The 26,302-nt window shown below is 38.9% G+C and overlaps 1 protein-coding gene across 4 annotated transcripts in view; it reads left to right on the top strand.

Annotated features, from left to right (window-relative positions):
* Fnbp1l (formin binding protein 1 like) overlaps nucleotides 1–26,302 on the top strand; it is an 86,351-nt gene that overhangs the window by 20,045 nt on the left and 40,004 nt on the right. For all 4 annotated transcript variants that reach the window (XM_034500379.2, XM_076933205.1, XM_076933206.1 and 1 more), the window contains exon 2: nucleotides 8,222–8,337. In XM_034500379.2, the coding sequence (XP_034356270.1) occupies nucleotides 8,222–8,337 (116 nt within the window). The remainder of the gene's footprint in view (nucleotides 1–8,221; nucleotides 8,338–26,302) is intronic.

Genomic DNA, 26,302 nt, shown 5'->3' with positions numbered 1-26,302 from the left:
CGGCTGATCTTGAACTCACTATGTAGCTGGTCTTGAACTCTTGATCTTCTTTAGTCTTCAGGTCCAACTCTACAGTACTAAGTATTTGCATTAATAATTGAAAGTTACATGGATAGGAATCTAGCTCAGTTGGTAGGTGCTTGCTTAGCATGTATGAAGCCTTGGATGCAATCCACATGGGCATGGTGACATCACCTGTAATCTCAGCACTCTGGAGGTTGGAATAGGAGGATTAGAAATTCAAAATCATCCTCAACTGCATAGTGTGTTTGAGTCTTACTTGAGCTATATGTAACTTTTTCTAAAAAAAACCAATTAATTAAAATTGTATACATATAAAATTTTTGTAAAAATTAATAAATGTGGGCTAGAGAGATGTCTTAATGGTTAAAAGTATGTTCTCTTCTGAGCACATGTGTGGAATCTCACAACTGTCTGTAACTCCAGTTCTAGGGGGATTCCATGCTTTTGGCCTCTCAGGGAACCTGTACTCACATGCACATACACCCTTAATTAAAAATATTAAGTCTTACAAACTGGAAAACCTTATAAAAGAAATTTTTATTTTAGATTTTATAGCTTGTAAATTTAACTGTTAATAGTGAAACTTGACCATATTTTCTCAATAGTCTGATTAGTAGTTTAGTTTTAAAACTTATTTTTAAATTATTTTTAAATGATAAACAACTCAAAATACCTTTGAGAAAGCTGATGCATCTAAGGCTTGGTGTGGATCAGGCAGGTTCTGGGTTAGCACTGCCGAGGGAAAGCTGATGCTTACAGAGAAAGCCCACGACTCCAGCTAGTGAAACGATAGTGTGAGTGTCTTTGACTATTCAAGTACTTAAGAATAACAAACTTTTTAAAACAGTTTTGTTTGTTTGTTGAGACATAGTCTCCCTATATGTACCCAGATTAGACTTTAATTCACATTGTTGGCCTAGGCTGGCTTCAGTCTTGGTTGATTCTTCTGTGTCAGTCTCCTGAATGCTGGAAAAACCCAGTAATTCCTCAGTAGGGGAATAATGACTAACCACAGAGCAAATAAGCATAGCGTACTATTTAAAGCAGGAATCTTAAGAAAAGAGCATATAAAATGATCCACTAGAATTCTTCGTATTGTTTAAAACTCTACTAGTGTTGTAAAGCATGAAGTGACACCAGTGTCTTAGATTTAAAGTGATACTGGGTTAAATTTAATACACAGAGCATAGGCAGACAATAAGAAATGGCCAACATCATGCTTTTCATCTTATTATATTTGGAGAAAAAAGTTTTTGTTTTTAATAAAGAAAAGACCTCATAAGTTTAAAGGCTCACACTATAGGACTGACCCCCCTTTAGATGCTGTCCTGGGCCTCTAGTACTTCAGAAGGCTTGATGAAATCATGTGCTCCTACAGCCTCCTCAAGTTTTGTAATTCACTGATGTCTCACAGAACTCAGAACACTTTACTGTTGCTTGGTGATACATGCAGGTAAACACCATATGAAGAAGTACATAAGATGGGGTCCAGAAAGGCTCAGGGTACAGGTGAGACCTTTGGTCCCTGTGGCACATGGCTATGTTCACCAACCAAGAAGCTCTCTAAACACATTGTTTAGGTTTTTTAATGGAAATTCCATGACATAGACAACATTGATTAAATCATTGATTATTGTAATCAATCTCTAGCCCCTCTTATAAAGAGGCTGAAAGTTTCAATCCTGTACTAACAGGTTCCTTTGGTAAATGACCTCCAATCCAGGTCACCTCATTAGCATAAAATCAAATATGGTTCTAGGGGGACTAGGAGTTTAAAGATCAGGAAGCATGTCTCTTGTTACTCAGGAGTTCTGAAGGGTTTAAAAGTTGTGCTAAGAACTGAGGGCAGAGACCCAATAAGCATTTCTTGCTTGCTCTTGTATTACAGATACAGATATCTATAACATATTAGCAATGTGGCAAGAAGCTAAATACTGTAGAACCTGCTTTGAAAACACCTCTAAAGAATTGCTAGGCCCAAGTGGTTCTTCTGCCTCTGCCTCCAAAGTAGCTGCTCTGAGAAGACTGTTTCATTTTTATTTTTTATTTTCAACAATAAAAACAAAATGTACAACAGTTTTGTCATGTAGTTGACCATGTAGTTTGATTAAAGTGCAGATATCTCTAGAATTTCTCCGATTATAATCTCTGTTAGGTTCTGTTTCAGTGTGCAAGTATATTTAGAATCACCTTTTTTTGTGTATGAGCCATTAGAGAGAAGAAGTGTTGAACATTTATTCTCAGTAATAAAGGACTTCAACAATAACAATATTCTATGAAAAAACTATGTTAGCTACCAGTAAAGCAGTGTTTTGACTGGAATTTTTCCATTCTGCTACTAGCCCTGTGCTTTGACTGGAAGTTTAAAAGGAAGTTAAAATAAAGTTGAAATTTATTCACTTTGTTATTTATAGGTAAGGAGAAAATGAATGAGAGAAGTCCACAGAGTATTTAGGTAAATTGTTATAGTTAACCTCACAAAAAAGAATATTTTTATAGTATATGGAAGACAAACTGCTTTTAGTGCTCCTAGTAGGAACAGGGAGGGACCCTTGAAAATCTGTTTTTCATAAATTCAGTTTATCTCTTCGATGTTTAAAGTTGTTACACTTTTCAAATAAGTGGTTGTCAGTTATATGCTCATAATATGTAATTTTGAGAAGTGTATCTTCAAAGGGAAGTTTTAATGGTTAGTGATTAGTTGCCTTTTTAAAGAAATATGAATTATGGAAAAAATATTTCGATAATCAATGTTTGGAAATATATCTATCACTTACCTATATCACCTACAAATACTATTATCTATTGCAAGCAAATATGTCAAAAGACTAAAGGGTTAAAGATTATAATTGACCTGATTTACAAGTCTGTGTTTGGACAACACTTCATTGCATAAAATACAAGGAATGTGCAGGTCTTTCAGAGAAGGGCTGAGATGGCAGAAGAGAGCAAAGGCAGTTTGAATGTTTAAATGCTATTTTCCTCATGGAAATTGCTAAAGCACTATTTGTACAGCTTAGACCTGGCCTGCTTAGGGACTTGGTTATTACTACCTGTCTGTTTGTCCCTCTTCTCCTGCAGCTTGGTGTGGGCATGGTAGGCAGGGAACTTCAGCATGAGCAAATCCACTTTAGTTCTGTCTGTTGAGACCTAGTAGAGGGAGCTTAAGCCAGAACAATGACTGCTAAGTTTTGTTTTTGTATTTTTAAAATTTTATGTACATAGGTGATTTGACTGCATGTATGTCTGTATGAAGGTATAAGATCCTCTAGAACAGGAGTTATGGACAGTTGTGAGCTACCATATGGATGCTGGGAATTGAATCTGGGTCCTCTGGAGCAGCAGCCAGTGCTTTTAACTGCTGAGCCCAAAGTTCTGTTTGTTTTAAAATGGGTAGAGTTTTTTCTCAGTGTTCTCCAGAGAAACAAAATCAGCAGGCTACATACATACATACATACATACATACATACATACATACATGTATACAAAGAGATTTTGTTTTAGATTTTTGCTTTTTATTTGCTTTCTTAACTTTACCTTTTCCTGTGATGATGGGTAAATTTTTTTAATTTATTTTTTATTGGATATTTTATTTACATTTCAGATACCATCCTCTTTCCCATTTCCCTTCCCTAGAAAACCCCTATCCCACCCCCCTCCTCCTTTTTGCTTTTATACATTTTTTTAATGTTGATCAAGATTTTATAAGTTTGGTAATGCTCAATAACAAGATGTTCATACACTCAGAAGTGTAAACCAATACCCAACCTAGATATATCAACTGTCTTTGACTGGCTGAGACACTCGAACATCCACCTTCATGTTCCTCTCCCCCCCCCACCCCCCAACTCTCTGGTCTCCTAGCTCCTCCTCCTTCTCTCCTTACTCCTCCTCTTCCTCTCCTTGCTCCTCCTACATATCACCCTTCCTGTTAAAGCTTTTCTCTCAAAATACAATTAGAGCATAACTATACCAATTTGTGTCACTAAGGTACAAGATAGACCTAATACCCAGTCCATCATTTTGTTGACTAAGCAGAACCTCTGTCATCTCTCCTAACTAAAACACCTAGTTCTGAACCTGGCTTTTTTTCTTGGCTTTAGAATGAATGTCAGCTGAAAACCATCCTCTCAAATATTTTCTCTCAAAGTAAATAGCCAGGATTGGCTATGAGACTGTAAGACTTCAACCCTGTCAGGAATCCAGAATGACTAAGTTAACTGAAATTATGGGAAGCACAAAGCATAGCTTCTAAAACTTAGCCAATTTATAGAGACCGCTGAACACCTGGACAGTTCCTATACTACAAAATGTTGGAGCATCCGATTTTCAGCTTTCTGGCCCAGGATCATCTGACAGACCTAGTGATGCAGAATTATTAAGGGCTGATTACTCTGTCTTGGCAGATATAATCAGTCAACTATTCTGCAAGTGTGTCCTTTTCTGGACAGTAATTTGTCTGTAGATGACAGGGGGCAATTCTTGAGCCTAGTGGCTGTCTCACCACAACTGGAATGACTCCAAAGATGCTCAATTTCTTCTTAGAATCCAAGACAGGAAGCTGTCAGGAGCAGACAGGTCTCTAATCAAAATGAACATTAATACAGAAATGTTTGTAATGTCAATTCTGTGGACTTCTGACATTTTGAAAACCAACTATCCATGTAAGGCAATCTGAACTGTTGTTTGTTAACTCCTTTCAGGTATTTCTAAATAAAATATAGAAAACACCCTAACAATAAACTCAAAGCCATGAATTTGCTATAGGCCTTAAATCACAGACTAACCATCTCAAATCAGTTAAAAAGTTAAAGGACTGGGTCTAAGCCTTATATTCTTAAATGTGTTATATAGGCACAATGCCTATGATAGTAACAATATTAACTTCACTTTTATATCAATAAGAAGCTCATACCAATGAAAACCTTAAATTTGAAATCAAAGTAAATTCTGTACTACTTAAGAAATTATAACTTCATCTTAATAACAATCATACATATTTTTACCAATAGGTTATCATGGCTATGCAATAAATCCTAGCTATTCCTCCCTGTTCCAACAAAACCAGTACTTTCCCCTAGAAAGACAGCCCAATATTAACCACCTCAGCCCCCAAGCCCAGGGAATAGGGGCACCGATTCTTCATTAACTTCTTCAAGCTGATTATGGGCATTGAGATATTAGAAGAGGGGCAGGGGAAAGAGTAAATTGATAAGATTCTGACTCTGTGTCTTCACTGCATCCAGATGGAATTCCAGGACATCAGAGGTTTGAGCAGGTCTGCTCAGCTTGCTTGATGAGTACATACACCAAGGCTATGTATTCTGTAATATACAATTCTTAAATTTTAGTATCAAGATAATTTTTTGTTTGAATTCTGGAATCTAGTCTTCTAGCGGCCTGCCTCTGTCATGTTTAATCCATATAATTCTGGGAGTTTCAATGAGGGTGTGCTCCCACCATCCTCCCATTCCTACCTTCCTGCTCTCGAATTCCCCACTAGGGGAATCCAGACTTTCAGGCACCAAGGCCCTCCACTTACACTGATGCCTGGCAAGGTCACCCTCAACTTCCTATACAGGTGGGGCCATGAGTCTCTCCCTTTGTGTTCTCAGGCTGGAGATTTTAGAATGGCTACTCCAGCTTGTTTCTTAGGGCCATTTGCTTGAAAAATTGTTTTCCAGCCTTTTACTCTAAGGTAGAGTCTGTCTTTGTCACTGAGGTGGGTTTCCTGTATGCAGCAAAATGCTGGGTCCTGTTTACATATCCAGTCAAGTAGCCTATGTCTTTTAATTGGGGAATTGAGTCCATTGATGTTAAGAGATATTAAGGAACAGTGATTGTTGCTTCCTGTTATTTTTGTTATTAGAGGTAGAATTATTTTTGTGTGGCTATCTTTTTTTGGATTTGTTGGAAGAGGATTATTTTCTTGCTCTTTCTAGGGTATAATTTTCCTCCATGTATTGGAGCTTTCTGGCTATTATCCTTTGTAATGCTGTGTTTGTGTAAAGCTATTGTGTAAATTTGGTTTTGTTGTGGAATATCTTGGTTTCTCCATCTATGCTAATTGAGAGTTTTGCTGAGTCTAGTAGCCTGGGCTGGCATTTGTGTTCTCTTAGGGTCTGTATGACATCTGTCCAGCATCTTCTAGCTTTTACAGTATCTGGTGAGAAGTCTGGTGTCATTCTGATAGGTCTGCCTTTATATGTTACTTGGTCTTTTTCCCTTACTGCATTTAATATTCTTTCTTTGTTTTGTGCATTTGGTGTTTTGGTTACCATGTTACGGGAGGTATTTCTTTTCTGGTCTAGTCTATTTAGTGTTATATAGGCTTCTTGTATGTTTATGGGCATCTCATTCTTTAGATTAGGGAAGTTTTCTTCTATAATTTTGTTGAAGATATTTATTGGCCCTTTAAGTTAGGAATCTTCACTCTCATCTATACCTATTATCCTTAGGTTTGGTCTTCTCATTGTGTCCTGAATTTCCTGGATGTTTTGTGTTAAGAACTTTTTGCATTTTGCGTTTTCTTTGACAGTTGTGTCAATATTTTCTATGGTATCTTCTGCACATGAGATTCTCTCTTCTATCTCTTGTATTCTGTTGGTGATGCTTACGTCTATGACTCCTGATTTCTTTCCTGGGTTTTCTATCTCCAGGGTAGTCTCCCTTTGTGATTTCTTGATTGTTTGTACTTCCATTTTTAGGTCCTGGATGGTTTTGTTCAATTCTTTTACCTGTTTGGTTGTGTTCTCTTGTAATTCTTTAAAGGATTTTTTTGTGTTTCCTCTTTAAGAGCTTCTACCTGTTTACCTGTGTTCTCCTCAAATTTTTTAAGAGTGTTACTTATGTCCTTCTTAAAGTCCTCTATCATACTCATTAGAAGGGATTTTAAATCTGAATCTTGCTTTCCTAGTGATATGGGGAATTCAGGACTTTCTTGTGTGGGAGAACTAGGTTCTAATGATGCCAAGTACCCTGGGTTGCTGGTGCTTATGTTCTTGTGCTTGCCTTTCGACATCTGGATCTCCTTAGTGCTATCTGCCCTGTCTCTGACTGGAGCCTGTCTTTTCTATTATCTTGTTTGTATCAGAACTGTGTGGGGTGGGTGTTACTACTGGGGTTAGAGCTGGGGCCCAAGATCTGCTCAGTGCTCAGGTGCAAACAGGAAGGAATCAGTGCTCCAGGCCAGGAGCGACTTCCTGGGTCCTACTGGGTCCCAGTTACTCCCTGTTTTAGGTGAGTGTTGCTTTCTCCTTACCTAAGATACTGTCTGGGTTAGAGCTTCTGGAAGGCCTGCTTCCTCTGTGTTCTGTGAGATTGGGGGCAGAGCTGCCACCCAGGATCTGCTCAGTGCTAGGCCCCAGACTGCAAGGCAAAATTTTTCTATTGACAGAACTTGGACGGGGCAGCTAGATACTGAGAACACAAGACTCAGTGACAGTGACAGTAATATAGTTCCCATAGTACATGGATTAGGAGTGTCAAGTGAAAAGGAAAAGAGTAGAAACTACCTTTCCTGAGCCCATAGAAAGTGGCAGAAGCCAAGGCATGAGCTTTTGGTCTGGTGTTTAGGGAGCTCCCTTTTGAGAATGTTAGGCAAGTTCCTCAGCACACCTCCATGACAACATTCTGTTTATTGTCCTCTGCTTATTTTGTGTGGACCACAGAAGTTAGGAGCAAATGGTGAGCTTGTTTTTGTTTCCTGTAGCCTGATAGCTTTCTCCTCCCAAAGGACAACCTCCGTTTCCATTCTTGGGCTGCCCCATTTCTTTGGTTTCCTGAGTCTGTCTTTACAGTTGTTTCCTCTGCTTCCTTCTTCCAGTACTTGATGCAGGATATGTGGGCCATTCTATAGTCTTAGAGATCTGCTGCTTTGAATCTGGTGCTAGCCCTCTGTGCACAGGGTTGTAGGGAGTGATAACCAGTCTAGAGAGATTTCTTACAAGTAATTGGCTTATGTAGTTGTAGAGACTGGCAAGAACAATGTCTGGACAGGAACACCCAAGGAAAAGCTACAGTTGCACACCAGTGGTGGTCCTCCTCATTTGTCCTGGTTTAGGAAAAGGTGGGAAGGACCAGAGTTTCCCTTTATCCTTTATACTTAATTACTTCTGTACAAATATCAGAAACTGATTAAAATATTTGTGGCAACAATTTCAGACTTGTTCAACCTGTTCTTGCTTTCCTTTTCTAGGATCAGTTCGATAGCTTAGATAAGCATACCCAATGGGGAATCGACTTCTTGGAAAGATACGCCAAGTTTGTTAAAGAGAGAATTGAAATTGAACAGAACTATGCGAAACAATTGAGGTAAGTTGATTTACTTCTCACTTCTTAGAAATGAAGTTACACATTTAAACAGCTCAATATTGAAAACAAATAGTATTGTACAGGTAAACCTTGTGCTCTTTATTCATAGTGGTTGAGTTAGAGGATCGGTGGTTAAGTTAGGTAAACCATTGCCTCATACTGTGGGGAGTATTGACTAGCTAGATCATAAGTTACTTTGATTGTAAAATCCTTAAATCTCAGAGCAAAGGGGGGCCTGCCTAAGCAGCCAGAGCCTGCTGACTTTCGCCCCTTTTCATCATCTGCCTGCAAGCCTTTAAGTAAAGTGGTTTGATGACTAAACAAACAAGACCTGGGGCATTTTATACTTTCACTATTTGCTGGTAATTCTTCCTCATGTACTGACCTTGAGAATTTCCAAGTCTTCAAAATAGAGTTTGTGCTGAGCTGAGCTTCTTTCTATAGACGTTAAAATATTTATTATCAAAAAATTTGAAGGGAAGTTTTTAAATCTTAAATTTGATGAAATTAATCTTTTGTTGAAATAGAAAAATTATCATTGAAATTAATGACAGTTTATCAAGTAACTTGATAAAATGCTTGAAGTATGAAGAGCAGCCTGTGAAGTTTTAGCCAGGAGTTGGGGTGCTTCAGGTAGCAGAGGACAAACATGAATTAGGCGTGCGTGCCTGGTTGAAAAGTCTGGGCACATTTCTGTTCAGAATGAAATGAACTGCTCCTTGTTGGTGTGTGAATTCTTTCAGCACCCCTCTTTCTACTCCATCACCTCTAGGTTTTTCGTCTTCCTATCTGGATCCTAGACTGACACTCTTCTCTGTTGTGCCTTTGAGAAAGGAGAGAAGGGAGAGAGGGAGTGGGAGAATGGACGAAGGAGAAGGAAGGGAGATGTCCCTCCACCACCTCTAGTTGTTTTAGTTTTTTTCAAGACAGAATCTCACTTTGTAGCTTTGCATGGCCTTGAACTCACAGACATCTGACTGCCTCTGCCTCACAAGTGCTGGGATTAAAGGCTTTTGCCACCACATTTCCAATTTTTTTGGTAGATATTCTAATAAGATTTCCTTTTGTGATTTTGACTCGGGTTAAGTTGTATGCTTATTTCATGTAATTTATTGAAATGATAAAGCTGGATTGAATTCTAGGTAATGGTAGAAGAAAGATGGCTAATGGTAGTAGACTCAGAAGAGGAAATAGTGATAAGTCAGTTATTTCCTTGTAGCCAACTCACTGGGTGTAAGATGGCAAAGGACTAGTAGAATGAATGGATCATATGGAAAACTTTGTTTTAAACCATAGTGATATTTATGGAAACTGATACTATACCGTTGTCCTGATGTGTTCTCTTTTGGTTTTTCTTAAGGTACTTTTCATATAAGAATAAAATAGGGAGCTTGTCAATACTTTACTAATAACAGTAATGGCACGTTATCTGATCAAAACTTATTATTTGGGGATGTTAAACATGAAGGAGCTGTGGAAGGTTAGCATGAAGAGTTTACTTGTGCAAGGAAAATGTCTGCCTTCTTATTAAAAATACATTTATTTTATTATGCTTATGAGTGTCTCGCCTACATTTATATCTCTGTACCATGTGTATGCCCGATGCCCAGGAAGCCAGAAAGGGGCATTAGGTCTCCTGGAATTGGGAATAGAGACAGTTGTCGGTTGCCATGTTGGATCTGGGAGTTGGACCCAGTCCTTTGGCGAGCAGCCGGTGCTCAACCAGTGAGCAGTCTCTCCAGCTCTCTCATCTAATTTTGAATTTAAGATTTATAGCTTTGAGTTTCCAATACAACTGAATTGAAGACATGCGTCAATGACAAATGATAAATGATTAAAAACACAAAGGAACTAGATCAGTTTAGGAACAGAGCTAACTACCTCCGAGGGCTCAAGAATATCACTGTGTTACAGCACACCACTAACAAAATGAAAATGCATAAGAATGTGCCTGGGTCCTCAGGAAAAAAGTTAGTCACCTTTTTTTCTTTCTTTCAAGAAGATAGGGCATTTGACAGGGTGCCTCAAAATACAATGGATATCTTTTAGTCCAGCGTTTTAATTTCTAAACTATTTTGTAGGAAACACATAAATAAGTATGTACAAAATTGTCATTGCTGAAAAAATAGGATTCCCTTCTAGAAATATCTACCACCATATGAATGATGAAAAGTATTATTGTATGTACCCAGTTTAAAAAACTCAGATATACCAGTTTATTTAAACTTAGAAGACTGTTCATATTCAGTCCGTCTGTATAAAAAGCATGTTGCAGAATGTAGATCTTACTGTTTCCTTGAATTTGTATGTAAATTAGGTAAAAATTCGTGAAATTTGTATGTATTCTGAAGAGCTGTACAATTCCAAGTGTTTCCAGTTGTTCTTGTGGACTGACTGCGAGCAGGTAGATGGAAAGGGAAGGAGACTATTTTTACTTTAGGCATTTTTGTGGTATAATTTTCAGTGACTCTGTACAGCTTTGGTAATTTAAAACTAAGCAAAGTGGTCATATACTTGGAAAAAGTGCTATTACAAATTGCAAAAGAGAAAGTTGATAATTTATAAGATAAAACTTAGACAACCTAGTAAATCTTAATTATCCAGGGTAACACCCAGATCTCAGGGGGTTATGATGGATTCAGTTTTGCTAGAGTAACGGGACTGACTCATCTATTAAGTTGCAGGCCTCTTTGCTGCTGTTCTAGGACTGGTGGTAACTATTGCTTCACTGACTTGCAAGGGAGGAGGGCTATTGTACTGTATTGGGACAGAGTGGCTGGAACTCCCAGTTGTTTATGAAAACACAATTCAGTTTTATAGGGCTAAATGAGATTTGTCATGTCCATTCTGTGTGAGGATTTGCCTCTGTAAAGGAGTCTGGCACATTTCCATCCTAGCAGAGGCTCTTTGGTAGTAGGGCTGTGGTTAATGTTGAGGTATTTGGGAGAAAACTTGGGAGGAGACATATTTAATTTGAAGCTGTCTACTCCTTCCCTCTTTCCATGTGGAGATTTGCTGCTTTGGTGAATGACTGGTAAATGATTGAATTCTTAGGTGCTGTTTATAGTGGGGTTTTTTGTTTTATTTTGTTCAAAGGGAAGAGGCTTGTCTTGTTTATTTCCTCTTTTAGCTAGCTCCTCCTATTTTTGCTGTTCTATAGGTTGATTGCATGTATAGGAGAATAATGCTGCTTGGTGAGGTACTCTGTTCCTTTATAATTACTGTATTCAGGTTATTTAATATTTCATTTTCTTTTCCCCAGAGTGGGACTGGGTGTACCATCTTGATACTTAGCCAGTTTGGCTTCTAACTCACCACCCTTCTTCCTGTTTTAGCCTCCCAAGATGATACAGTTGTGTATCATCATGCTCTGCTCCAGTTTAAGTGCGTTGTAAGACTAAACATTTTAAAACATCTCTGATACCAAGGCATCCTGTGCCCATCTCCCGTTATCTAACCCCCCCCCTTTTTTTTTTTTTTTTGGGAGACAAGTCTCACTGTAGCTCTGGCTGGCCTGGAACTCATTATGTAACCAGGCTGGCCTCTGATTCACAGAGATCTGCTCACCTCTAGTTCTGAAGTGCTGGAATTAAAGGGGTATGGCACTTCGCCCAGATGGTCATGTATTTTGATAGTTTGGGTTTAACTATAGGTTGGTATTGAGTATTGATTGATATGAGGGCTTGGTGTAAATATAAGTATAGAACATAAAGTGTCTGATCAAAGAAAGTTGATATTCATTTTGAGTCATGTTAAATAACGGTCAGAGAGTATTTGATTTACTGATTTTTGTACTGGCTGGTTTTGTATGTCAACTTGACACAAGCTAGAGTCATCAGAGAGGAAGGAGCTTCAGTTGAGGAAATGCCTCCGTGACATCCAGCTGAAAGACATTTTCAATTAGTGATCAATGCAGGAGGACCCCTTCACCCTCATTGTGAGTGTCACCATCCCTTGGCTGGTATTTTTGGGTTCTTTAAGAAGTCAGGCTGAGCAAGCCAGGAGAAGCAAGACAGTAAGCAGCATCCCTTCATGGCCTCTGTCTGCATCAGCTTCTGCCTCCAGGGTCCAGCTCTGCTTGAGTTCCTGTCCTAACTTCTTCTAGTGCCTCCCCAACTTGCTTTTTGGTCATGGTGCTTTGTCATAGCAATAGAAACCTTGACTAAGACAAGAGACAACCAACTGAAGTCAGTCAGTGTGTGTATGTATATGTATGCAGTGATCAAACATGATGCCTATGCATACTGTGCAGATATTTTGCCATAAGTTTATCTCCAGTCTACTGATTTTAATAAATTTGTATTATATATATGACAGGGATTAATTAAAATCTCTAAGTGTGCATCCACAATAAGAGTATACTCTTCTCTTCTAGTAAAAATAATTGAAGTATTCTGTTTTATCATAGAAGAATAGCTTTGCAATCTTATATCCCCCAGCCTCTATATTAGAACATCCAAGTGTGATGGTGTGGGATACTGGAAGGCAAGGAGTCTATAAACTAGTCTTCTAGAAAGCTCTTTGAGTTTCCCTTTAATCTGATATTGTATATGTGCATTTGTATTTCCATGCTAAGTCGGATAACTTAGCTGAGTAAGTATACATTGAATGAATGAATAATTATTTCTAACTTAGACTTTTATGACCTTTCATGATGCTCTGATCTCTACCTGTACTAGAGTTTGGTATTATATACACCACTGCTCTAAGGTTATTAGTTTACATAGGTAAGGCTTTTAGGGTAAGCTTATACACTTTACATTCTTTATCAGAATTTGCCATTAGCATGTCACCATGTTTAAACTCAGAAGAACTCAGGGAACCCATTTTTATACTGACTTTCTGAAAGTAGAAATCAATTAAATTAATTAATTTTTTGGTTTGCTGTTCATATGATTGTTTTATTGCCCTGTAGGCTACCACCCCTTCTTTTTTAGACAAGGTGTTGCTGTGTAGCCCTGTGGGATTACAAGTGTGTGTCACCATGCCCAGCTATATTTATATTACCTGTATAGAATTGACTATGGAAACCCAGTCGTTACTGTCAGTCTCCAGTCACCCAGTGTGCCTCAGTACATGTCTCTACCTGAATTGAACCACTGAATGATTTTCTTGAATAATTTCTGCTTCTTTTTTTTTTTTTTTTTTAAAGCAAAGAGGCTATTGTTATTGTTTTTTTTTTTTTTTTTGGTTTTTTTTTTTTTGGTTTTTTCGAGACAGGGTTTCTCTGTATAGCCTTGGCCGTCCTGGAACTCACTCTGTAGACCAGGCTGGCCTCGAACTCAGAAATCCGCCTGCCTCTGCCTCCCAAGTGCTGGGATTAAAGGTGTGCGCCACCACTGCCCGGCTAATTTCTGCTTCTTAAGTGAAGGATATAATCCCTTTACTAAAATATCAAATCTATAATGGGCAGGGTTTGTTTGTTCTGAACAAGCCATTTTTATTTCTAGTATTTACTTAATCCTTACTATAACACTTAATATGTCAGTACTATTCTCCATGCTTTTCTGGTAGGGGAAGGGCAGTTAGGGACAGGACCTCTCTGTGTAGCCCTGGCTGTCCCGGAACTCACTCTATAGACACCTGTCTCTGCCTCTGCCTCCTAAGTGCTGGGGTTCAAGGTGTACGTTACTGCCTGCCTGGCTTCCGTGCTTCTTATTAAGACATTTCCCTTTAAGAAATTGAAATTTCAGTACTATTTTATAGATTTGGAAATGGAAATTAGTTGCATTTTATTTGTTGCTGCTGAGTGTGGGTATTGCATTATATTGCATCTCACCATCAATGAGATTCACTAGTTGTTGACTCCCCATCACCACCACGTAGCCAGTGCACACTACATCTTTATATTTATAAAGGCTCTGCTTCATATATTAATAAGTTATCCCAAAACTGAGTAACACACTTTTTCCAACTAACTGATCCATGTAAATATAGCATAGTAATAATTGTAAAAATTTCATGAAAATATAAACTAGAAAGACTCTTAAGCATGGTGGCACATCCAAGCTCCTGAGATGCAGAGGCAGGAGGATCATTGAGTTTCAGGCCAGTCGAGGCTTCATAGTTGAGACCCTGTCTCAAAGGGAAGAAGAAAATACAAAATGTATACATTGGGTTTTAGCTGTGTATTTTTTCATAAAGTTGAGGTTAAAAAGAAAAAAGCACTAACAGTTTAGAAGTCCTTCCTTTTAATAAAATGTTTTTCTCATTAATGAAGTTTCATTAAAAACAAGTAGCATTTCAAGAAGCCCAATTGTCTGAGGGACAGATTTGTGGTGCTTCAGTTTCATTTAGAAAGTTTCTCTCCTCTCCTCTCCTCTCCTCTCTCCTCTCTCCTCTCTCCTCTCTCCTCTCTCCTCTCTCCTCTCTCCTCTCTCCTCTCTCCTCTCTCCTCTCTCCTCTCTCCTCTCTCCTCTCTCCTCTCTCCTCTCTCCTCTCTCCTCTCTCCTCTCTCCTCTCTCCTCTCTCCTCTCTCCTCTCTCCTCTCTCCTCTCTCCTCTCTCCTCTCTCCTCTCTCCTCCTCTCTCCTCCTCTCTCCTCCTCTCTCCTCCTCTCTCCCCTCTCCCCTCTCCCCTCTCCCCTCTCCCCTCTCCCCTCTCCCCTCTCTCCCCTCTCCCCTCTCCCCTCTCCCCTCTCCCCTCTCTCCTCTCTCCTCTCTCCTCTCTCCTCTCCTCTCTCTCTCCTCTCTCTCTCCTTTCTCTCTCCTCTCTCTCTCCTCTCTCCTCCTCTCTCCTCCTCTCTCCTCCTCTCTCTTCTCCTCCTCTCTCCTCCTCTCTGCTCCTCTCTCCTCCTCTCTCCTCTCTCCTCTCTCCCCTCTCCCCTCTCCCCTCTCTCCCCTCTCCCCTCTCTCCCCTCTCCCCTTTCTCCCCTCTCCCCTCTCTCCCCTCTCCCCTCTCCCCTCTCTCCCCTCTCCCCTCTCTCCCCCCTCTCCCCTCTCCCCTCTCTCCCCCCTCTCCCCTCTCCCCTCTCTCCCCTCTCTCCCCCCTCTCCCCTCTCCCCTCTCCCCTCTCCCCTCTCCCCTCTCCCCTCTCCCCTCTCCCCTCTCCCCTCTCCCCTCTCCCCTCTCCCCTCTCCCCTCTCCCCTCTCCCCCTCTCCCCCCCTCTCCCCCCTCTCCCCTCTCCCCCTCTCCCCTCTCCCCCTCTCCCCCTCTCCCCCCTCTCCCCTCTCCCCCTCTCCCCTCTCCCCCCTCTCCCCTCTCCCCCCTCTCCCCCTCCCCTCTCCCCTCTCCCCTCTCCCCTCTCCCCTCTCCCCTCTCCCCTCTCCCCTCTCCCCTCTCCCCTCTCCCCTCTCCCCTCGCTCCTCCTCGCTCCTCCTCGCTCCTCCTCGCTCCTCTCTCTCTCTCTCTCTCTCTCTCTCCTCTCTCTCTCCTCTCTCTCTCCTCTCTCTCTCCTCTCTCCTCCTCTCTCCTCTCTCTTCCTCTCTCCTCCTCTCTCCTCTCTCCTCCTCTCTCCTCCTCTCTCCTCCTCTCTCCTCTCCTCCTCTCTCCTCCTCTCTCCTCCTCTCTCCTCCTCTCTCCTCCTCTCTCCTCCTCTCTCCTCCTCTCTCCTCTCCTCTCCCCTCTCCCCTCTCCCCTCTCCCCTCTCCCCTCTCCCCTCTCCCCTCTCCCCTCTCCCCTCTCCCCTCTCCCCTCTCCCCTCTCCCCTCTCCCCTCTCCCCTCTCCCCTCGTCTCCCCCTCCTTCCTCCTCCCCTCCTCCCCTCCTCCCCTCCTCCCCTCCTCCCCTCCTCCCCTCCTCTCCTCCTCCCCTCCTCCCCTCCTCCCCTCCTCCCCTCCTCCCCTCCTCCCCTCCTCCCCTCCTCCCCTCCTCCCCTCCTCCCCTCTTCTCTCTCTCTCTCTCTCTCTCTCTCTCTCTCTCTCTCTCTCTCTCCCACACACACACACACACACACACACACACACACACCGATTTGATTAAATACTTTTCACTTTGGTTTTTATAACCTGTTCTAAATTACAGATGGTATATTACTTTAGTTTCCTCTGATTTTTTTCCCTTTAAGTTTCTCTTCAATTCTGTTAATTATTTTCTCTTGATGCCTTATCAGAAGAACATTTTTTTTCAATGCCTTGTAACTGCATCTTGATATGTGTAATTGGGCCTCATTTAGCTATTGTTTTGATTATTACCTTCTGTTCCTGTGTTTATGTTTTTGTGTGCCTTGGAGCTCCCTTTAATCTTTCTTTTTTTCTGTTGTACCTAAGATGGCTACCCTTCACTTTAACTGTCAGCCAGTTGCTAAGCTAGTTGGATTGTCAGAACTGAACTGTGTTATTCCCGTTTAATCTTCACAAGAGTTTGATTTCTGTAACTATTGTGGTTTTAGCACATACCAAGTACATCTATAGTAACCTTCCACCTTGTAGTTTTGTGGAATGATTCAGTAGACACTTGTCATTTTTCTGATAAGGTCAGGTACATGTACTTTCATAAGAACTGCAAGTCATATTCCTGTTACATAAAAGTGTTTTCTTAGATTAAATGATCTAAACAGAACTTAGTATATAAAGCATATAACTTTTTAAGAGCAAAAATAAACTCAAACCTGTTGGGGTGAATGTCTTCATGGTGAAATTGAAGGGCCTAATTGTTTAACCATTAAGCTGAAAATAAAGTAGTTTGGTTGTTTATTGTATCAGTTGTGTGTCCCTTATTCTGTTCTTTACCCTCTTCTGGGAGTCATCCCAGAGACTTGGCCTGTTAGGTAAGCACTCAGGTACTGGGCTTGATAGCTCCCATTTGGTCTCTGAATCTAAATTTAAAAGGAAAACAAATGATCAAATTTCTTAGCAGAATTTATCTGAAAAACATAATACTTAAGTCTGGTATCAGTTTGTTTCTCAGTCTAAATTGAACAGATACTAAAAATTTTCTTGTCTATTTTTAACTTACTTGAAAATATTCTTCTAAAAGATTTACAGTTTCCTAAAAAGCCTCATTGGCATGCTTATCATACAACAGTAGTGACACATTGCTAACATTCTTTGAGTATAGACTGTGGGATTGGTTTACTAACATACATAGCTCACAGTCATCTATATTTTATGTGTACTATATTCTTGAGATGCTGAAGATAACACTAGGGGCTGGGGTATAAAAAGTATGAAAAACCATTTGTGTACCTTCATATCTTGGAGCTCTTTTGATTAATTTTTTCTTTTCTTGATTTTTTCAGGCATCAATATTTAAAGCTAATTTTTTTCTACTTACCTCTCTACTTAACATCTGTTACTAGCATAGGTATAAACATAGAGACTGAAGCACGTCTTTTTAAATAGTATGTATATTCAGACTTTGTTCTAGTATTACATAGTAATGTGATGTGATAGCCTATTTTTTAGTATTAAAATTTGAAATAAAATACTAAATTTGCCATGTTAACCATTTAAAAGGTATAATGTATTGGCATTAAGTACATTCACATGGCTGTGTAGCTGTCTCCATCATCCAGCTCCAAAACTCTTATTCAGAAGAGAAGTACTGTACCCATTAAATAATAACTTCTCAATCCAACTTCTTTTAACCCCTAACAACTACTACCTTTCTATTTATCTTTCTATGAATTTGAATATTCTCAGTACTTTACAGACATTTGTTATTTTGCTCATAGTTTATTTTATTTATGGTACTGTTCTTAATGATACATATAGTGTGTGTTATGTTAGCAATATTCATACTGTAATACTTTCTTTTTAAAAATATATCTCCAACATAATTTTTTATAGATGGGGAAAACAGGTATAGAAGTATGGAATAGAAAAGAGATAGAAACATAAGCTGGTTTGGATGCCCTCTTAAACACTTAAGATTCAGAATGGAGTGCTGGTTAGCAAGGCTGGAGAGTTCAGTCTCTAGTATTTAGAATTTAGGTTGCAGTTCTTATTTTTTTTGGGTGGATCACTGAGTGCATAGTCCTTTAATTAAATCTGAACAAAATCATGGCCACTTGACTCAGGTAGAAGCAGATGAAGTATTCGGTTTCATGTGCCACATAACAAAGCTCAGCGCACGATATGGTGCCACGTGGCTTGTACTTGTGTACTCCTCCTTGATAGGTGCTGTGTTGCCATCTTCTTAGTACATTTCTTCAGTGCCTCATAAGCATACCCTACCAAGTTCTGTTGCATTTCTCTGTCATGTTTGCATATTGTATCTCTAGACTCTACTCTTATGTGGTTACTGAGGACTTACCATAGGCTCCTGGAGGACTTTTGTGGGCTTTTGTCAGGCCAGAAAAGAGATGGTGTTGCTACCTAAGCTACGGTACATCCTATTTTCTTCCTTTGAAAGAATAAACTCTTTTCGTTATTTGTACATTCACATTTTGTTTATTTGCTCATTTGTTGTTGGGAATTGGATTGTTTTCACCTTTGATCATTATGGAAAGTAGTACTATGGATATAGGTGTACAAATATCTCTTTAGGACCTTGCTTTCACATTGTTTTTGCATATCTAGAAGCAAAATAGTGAGACTGTAGTATTTCTGTGTATAACTTTTTCCAACTTCGAAACAATTAGTTCTTTTAGAGTTTCATGCAGTATTTGATCATATTCACCCCTCACACAGCTCTTCCCAGATCTACCCCAATTCTCTATCCACACAGATTTGTGCCTTTTTTTCCCCTCTTAAAACTTTTAAGACCATGTTTGGTTGCCCAAATACTCATAGATATATGATAGTCTGCCGAGTGTTGTTGACATGCTAGAGCTACACTTCTAAAGAAAACTTGTCTTTCCCTCTCTCAGAAGCTAACAGTTGCCAATAGCTCCATAGCTAACAATCAAATTTTATGCCAACTCCCCTCTCTGTGCTAGGATTTGGTCTGGTTTGGGCTAGCACAGGTTTTGTACATGCTTCTTCAAGCACTGTGAGTTCATACGTGCATCTGCCCTGCTATGTCCAGAAAACACGGTTTCCTTGTTGTCATCAACTGCAGTCTTTCTGATCTGTCTCCACAATGATCTCTTAGCTGTAGATGTGTATATATGTATGTGTGTAGTCTATATATTTTTCTTAAAGGCTGAGCATTCTTCAGTCTATTCTCTGTCTCTTGACAAGTTGTGGGTCTTTATGTTAACTACTATCCACTGCAAATAGAATCTTCTCAGATGAGGGTTGAAAGATGCATTGATCTATAAGTATTACAATAAATCATTACGAGTTGGTGTAATACTGTGTCATTTTAACAACATAACAGTAGATTTTCCCCTAGGCCTATGTCTAGCAATAGGTGTTTTTTGTTTGTTTGTTTGTTTGCTTGCTTGCTTGCTTGTTTTTTTTTTTTTTATGTAAGCAATAATATCAGGTTTAAGTTTCATCTTATGGAGTGGTACTTAAATCCAGTCAGAAATTAGTAGGTTATTCCTGTGATGTTTATGCTGCTATTGCACCTGTGGGCATATCTTGCCAAGCAAGTCATTATTGTAGCCTGCAGGGTTTATGGGTGGGTATAACTGATAGTTGCTTTTCTTTGTTTCCCAGTAGCTTTCATAGCATCTTGCTGCACTATGAAAGCTAGCTGGTAGGGATGAAGCTTCTAGGTGCATACCAGCTTGATTTTTGCCATGTTTTATGACTTAAATATGTAGTATTTTCAGCAATAAGGTCTTACCATCAAGTTCTATAGGGTAACCAAGAGCAGTTAGTGGCAATAGTCTATAATGTTTGGAAGCTTATGGGAATTCACTGCGCAACAACTCCAAAAAAAAAAAGTAACCCATTCTTGACAACATGCTTTTTATCCTTTAGTCTCTAGTGGGGCATTGCTGCTCTGTAAGAAGCTTCTATAGTAGTGGGTTTCCATATGACTTTTTCAAAAAGGTCTTTGTTGTTAAATCTCTCTCCTCATATTTCCTCTTCTGTTCTACTCCTCTTCAGTCCTAGTCTTCCTGTTCTATTATTGCCCTTTAAATCTTTATGCCTTTATGTCCTGTCTCCTTCCTTTAAAGTCCTTTACCATGACCCGTGTAATTCCTGACTTCTATAGGTATTCCAAATCAAACACATATCTGAAGATTCAAAGCTAACATGTAGAGATGAGAGAAATATACAGTGTTTGTTTCTAGCTCTGGGTTACCTCACTCAGAACGATTGCTTTCAGCTATATTCATTCAGCCACAAATGTTACAGGCATTATTCCTTAATAACGGAATAATATTTTATTGTGTTAATGTATCACATTCTCAGTGTCTGTTCATCAGTTTACAGCATGTAGCTGTTTCCATTTTCTGGCTTTTGAGAATATCTCTAGAGTAGCATATAGAGCTTTTTGGGTATATATCTAATCAGAGTGGTATAGCTGGATTATATGGTAGTTCTGTTTTTTGCTTTTTGAGGAGCATTAACAATAATTTCCATAGTGGGAACACCAGTTTTCATTTCTACCATCAGCGAGTAAGTTCCCCTTTTCTACATCCATGCCAGCACTAGTCAGTGTGTGTGTGTGTGTGTGTGTGTGTGTGTGTATTACCTTGTCCGTTCTGAATGGAGTGAATTTCTCATTTGCATTTTCTTGATGGATAAGTATATTGAACATTTAAAAATGTTTCTCAACTATTTGCATTTCACCTTTTGAGAACTCTGTATAGTTCTGTGCTTGACTTTTTAATTGGGTTTGATTTCTTGTTTAATTTTTGGAGTTCTTTGTATCTATTAGATTTTAACTGTCAGATGTAGCTGGTAGAGATTTTTTTTTTTCCCATTCTGTAGGCTGCTCCTTTATCCAGTGATAGGGCCTTTTGCTGTATATTAACTTTTTAGTTTCATGAGGTTACATTTATTAACTATTAATCCTAATGACTATGCTCACTTGTTCAGAAAGTCAGTCCTTTCTCATACCAGCAAGTTCAGGTATATTCCCTACATTCTCTTCTACAGAGTTAGGGTTTCAGGTTTTCTCTTGAGGTTATTGATCCATTTGGAGTTGAGACTTGCAAAGGGTCAGAGATGAGAATTAAGTTTCCTTTTACATGGAGACCAATACTGTTTGCTAAAAGTGTTGTCTTTTCTCTAGTGTTTATTATTGGCTTCTTTCAAGTTCAGGTGGCTACAGAGGTGTTGATTTAAATGTGTGTCTTCAGGTCTATCCATTGATCAGTGAGCCACTGGCTATGCTGGTACCATGCTCTTTTCATTACTGGAACTCTGTAGTGGAACAACATCTGGATTGTGATACTTCCTCCAGTTTTGGTTAGTCAGGATTGTTTTGGCTATCCTATTATTTTTCCCCCTATGATATTTAATGTTTTTTTTCAACTTCTGTGAAGAATTGGGTTTGAATTTTGATGAGGCTGCGTTGCATCTTTAAAATTGTTGTAAAATAGACATTTTCACAATATTAAACCTGCCAATCTATAAAAATAGGAGGTTCTTCCACCTTTACTTTTTTCAGTGTCTTTAAAGTTTTCATTGTATAAGTCTTTCGTGTCTTTGGTTAGATTTCTTCTAATATACACATATACTTAGAATACACACACACACACACACACAGAGGTAATTGTGACATTATTTTCTTGAATTCTTTCTCATTAGGTTTGTCACTTGTATATATGAAGGCTACTGAATTTTTGTGTTAATTTTATATCCTGCTACTTTTCTGAATGTAGTTATTAGCTGTAGGAATTTTCTGTTGTAGTTTTTGTGGTCTTTTACATATAGAATCATACTATCTGCAAATAAAAATACTTTTGCTTCCTTCTTCCCTACTACTGTCCCTCCATCTCCTTCACTTGTCTTACTCTTCTAGCCCAGTAGTATGTTAACACAGGAGTGGGAAGAGTGGACATCCCTGTCTTAGTCCTAATTTTTATTGGAAATGCTTTGAGTTTTTCTCCATTTAGGATGATGTTGTCTGTGTGCTCCTTGTATATAACCATTATTATGTTGAGACAGCCCCTGTATCCCTATTCTCTCTAGGACTTTTATCATAAAAGGATGTTGGATTTTGTAAAGGCCTTTTCTACGACTAATGAGATGATCATCTGGTTTTAATCTTATTTATGTGGTGGGTTTTTTTTTTTTTTTTTTTGATTTCCATATGTTGAATTATCTACCATCTATGCATCTCTGAGATGAAGCTGACTTGATTGTGATAGATAATCTTTTTGATGTGTTCTTAAATTCTGCTTCCAATTATTTTGAGGATTTTTGTGTCTATGGTCATTAAAAATAAGTGGCCTGCAATTGTCTTTTTTGTTTGTTTATTTGGTTATGGTTATCAGAGTAATGCTGGCTTTGTAAAAGGAATTTGTAAGTGTTCCTTCTTTTTCTATTTTGTAGAATAGCTTGAGAGGTATTAGTGTTAGTTCTTCATTGATGATCTAGTAGAATTCTGCACTGAATCCACATGACCTTGCCACTTGCCTAAGGAACACATGTCTGGTTTGCCTTTCTGAGCCCCTTCCTGCACACCCATCCTTCTTTAGGTAGGGAGTCCTAACTAAAACTAGTAATCCCTTTACTCCTGCCCAAGCATGCTTACCCCACCCCTAGCAAGAAAGCCAGACTTTCCCACTTCAATTACACCTGTGAGAGTTTGAATGAGAATGACTCCCATGATCTTTTATGTTTAAATACTTGGTCCATAGTTGGTGGATCTGGATGAGAAGGAGAAGGAGGCGTGGTCCTGATGGAGGAAGTTTGTCAATGGGACTTGCCTTTGAGGTTTCAAAGGACCTATGCAATTTCTACTCTTTTCTTCCTTGTTTCCTATTTGAGGATCAAGACACAAGCTCTCAGTTCTCCCTGTTGCCATGTTTTTGATCTGTCACTGTGGAGTCTAGTCTTCTAAAACCCTAAGCCCTGAATTAAATGCTTTTTTTTATAAGTTGCCTTGATTATGGTGCTTTATATCACAGAATTAGCAGAGTAACAAAGATACCATCCATTTCTGCTGTGCGTTCCTGGTTCCTTGTCTGGGAAGATAACCACACTATTTATGCCAACTACACTTTGCAAGGAACCCCTACCCCTACCCCTTTTCAGGAAGGGCAACTGATCCCATACCAGCAAATCCACCCACCCCAGCAGCCTGCCTAAAGTGATGTTGTGCCCTCCTTCTAGTGCCCTTCTCAAAAACAAAACCAAAAGAAACCTTTAGGGATTCCAGACTCAGAGCATCAATCCTGTCAGAGCCCACTGCCTGTGGAAGAGTCCTGAGCTCTTAGCCCAGACACCTGAAGACAGTCAGGATCTTCTTAGTTTACTGAGCTATTCCTGGTCTTAGAAATCTCATAGAGCCAGATCTGAGCAGGAATGACTACTCCTAAAATCTTACTTGACTGTCAACACTGAATTACCCAAAGTTAGAACCCTAAGTCCCATACAACTGGTCAACTACTTGACAGATTGGGTAACAGGAAAAAGAGTTTCAGACACCCAGTCAACAAGAGAGACAAGACTGCTCTACCAAGAGACAATATCAACAACCTCAACTGCAGATTGCTTAGGCCCCATTGCGAATATACAAAGAGGAGTAACCAAAACTAGTCTCCACCTACAGTTAGTACTCCCATAGTAATTAATGTTCCCTAAGAAAAGTGACTTAGATGTTCTATAAGACATTGACTTCAGAGTAGCAATAATAAACATCAAATAACTCTAAAGAGACTACAGATAAATGCCTGGATACCAACTCTGAAAACACAATTGAATAAAATAATGAGAACAATCTAAGATTTGAAAACAATTTAATGAAGAGATAGAATCTTGGAATGAAAGCTTATGAGATTTAAAAATTAAAAATGTAGAAATTCAAACAAAAACTTTAAAGGAAAGCCCAAAATGTCCCTATATTCTACCAGTTTAAAATTTGTTAAAGCAAGATTTAAGTTCTAGAAAAATGCACATCAGCTTATTAATAGTACACATGTCTAGTGAGAGCAATTGGAAATGAACTCAAATTTATGTTAAAATGAGTGAAGTGGAAGAAAAAGGTTTTGAGGACAAGGTAGAGGAGTTGAGCACTTGGTCAGAAAAAATGTCAAATCCCAAGAAAGGAACATGCTAGAACTCAGGAACACTATTTAAAAAGAACAAAAAACCAACCAAACAAACAAAAAAACCAAAAGATGACAATGAACAAATGAGACCCAGGTCAAAGGCATAGAAAATATTTTCAACAATATCATAAAAGAAAACATTCCTATTCTAAATAGATACTTATCAAGGGCCAAAAAGCTGTAGGATGAACACCAAATAGGACCAGAAGAAGAAAACATGGATAAAATACACATGACCATGAACACACAGGTAAAGTATCACTATATATTACTTATAGTTTCTACAATATAGTGTGTTTATAATAGTTTGAGTTTCCATTAGCTCTTGGTCAGTAGTAACTTATCAAAACATGTCCTACATTCAAATTGGTAACTTAGAGAATCTCTGTGCCTATGAGAGATAAACATTTTGAAATATAAGTGCAGATTTTTTAGATTTGCTCAAATATTTTTTAAAACTTAGAAACAGCTTGAATATTTTACACGTACATGTGTAAAACAAGCCAAATTATAATTTATTTGAGCTATTAACCATGTTCAATATTAAAAGCTGAATTTATGATAAGATTTCTGCTAACTTTAGGTTTTCTTAAAAGATAACTGAAATCAACTTCCGTGAGGGGATCAACTATTTTGAATGTTTTTTTTTTTAAGAATTTTTTTTAACACATGAAAACTGTGTATGTTTATTCTTTTTTTTAATTTATTTTTTATTGAATATTTTATTTACATTTCAGATGCCATCCCGTTTCCTCATTTCCCCTCCCTAGAAAACCCCTATCCCATCCCCCCTTCTTCTTTTTGCTTTTATACAATTTTTTAAAATGTTAATCAAAGGCTATAAGTTTGGTAATGCTCAATAACAAGATGCCCATAGACTCAGAAGTGTAACCCAATACCCAACCTACATATACCAACTAGCTTTGACTGGTGGAGACACTTGAACATTGCCTCCATTTCCCCCTCCCCCACTTAGCTCCTCCTCGCTCCTCCTCCTCTCCTTACTCCTCTTCTTCTCCTTACTCCTCCCACCTTAGCTCCTCCTACATATCACCCTTCCTATTAAATAAAACTTTTCTCTCAGAATACCATTAGAGCATAACTATACCAATTTGTGTCACTAAGGTACAAGATAGACCTAATTCCCAGTCCATCATTTTGTTGACTAAGCAGAACCTCTGTCATCTCTCCTAACTAAAACACCTAGTTCTGAACCTGGCTTTTTTCTTGGCTTTAGAATGAATGTCAGCTGAAAACCATCCTCTCAAATATTTTCTCTTAAAGTAAATAGCCAGAATTGGCTATGAGACTATAAGTCTTCAACCTCATCAGAAATCCAGGATGACTGAGTTAACTGAAATTATGGGAAGCACAAAGCATAGCTTCTAAAACTTAGCCAATTTATAGCCAATACTACAAAATGTTGGAGCATCCAATCTTCAGCCTTCTGGCCCAGAATCATCTGACAGACCTAGTGATGCAGAATTATTAAGGGCTGATTACTCTGTCTTGGCAGATATAATCAGTCAACTATTCTGCAAGTGTGTCCTTTTCTTTTTTTATAGTAATTTGCCTGTAGATGACAGGGGGCAATTCTTGAGCCTAGTGGCTGTCTCACCACAACTGGAATGACTCCAAAGATGCTCAATTTCTTCTTAGAATCCAAGACAGGAAGCTGTCAGGAGCAGACAGGTCTCTAATCAAAATGAACATTAATACAGAAATGTTTGTAATGTCAATTCTGTAGACTCCTGACATTTTGAAAACCAACTATCCATGTAAGGCAATCTGAATTGTTGTTTGTTAACTCCTTTCAGGTATTTCTAAATAAAATATAGAAAACACCCTAACAATAAACTCAAAGCCATGAATTTGCTATAGGCCTTAAATCACAGGCTATATCACATCTCAAATCAGTTAAAAAAGTTAAAGAAGGACTGGGTCTAAGCCTTGTATTCTTAAAT

This window comes from Arvicanthis niloticus, chromosome 4 (assembly GCF_011762505.2).
Source record: "Arvicanthis niloticus isolate mArvNil1 chromosome 4, mArvNil1.pat.X, whole genome shotgun sequence".
Lineage (NCBI taxonomy): Eukaryota > Metazoa > Chordata > Mammalia > Rodentia > Muridae > Arvicanthis > Arvicanthis niloticus.
Note: the sequence above shows the minus strand (reverse complement) of the source record. Positions and strands in the feature narration are given on the sequence as shown.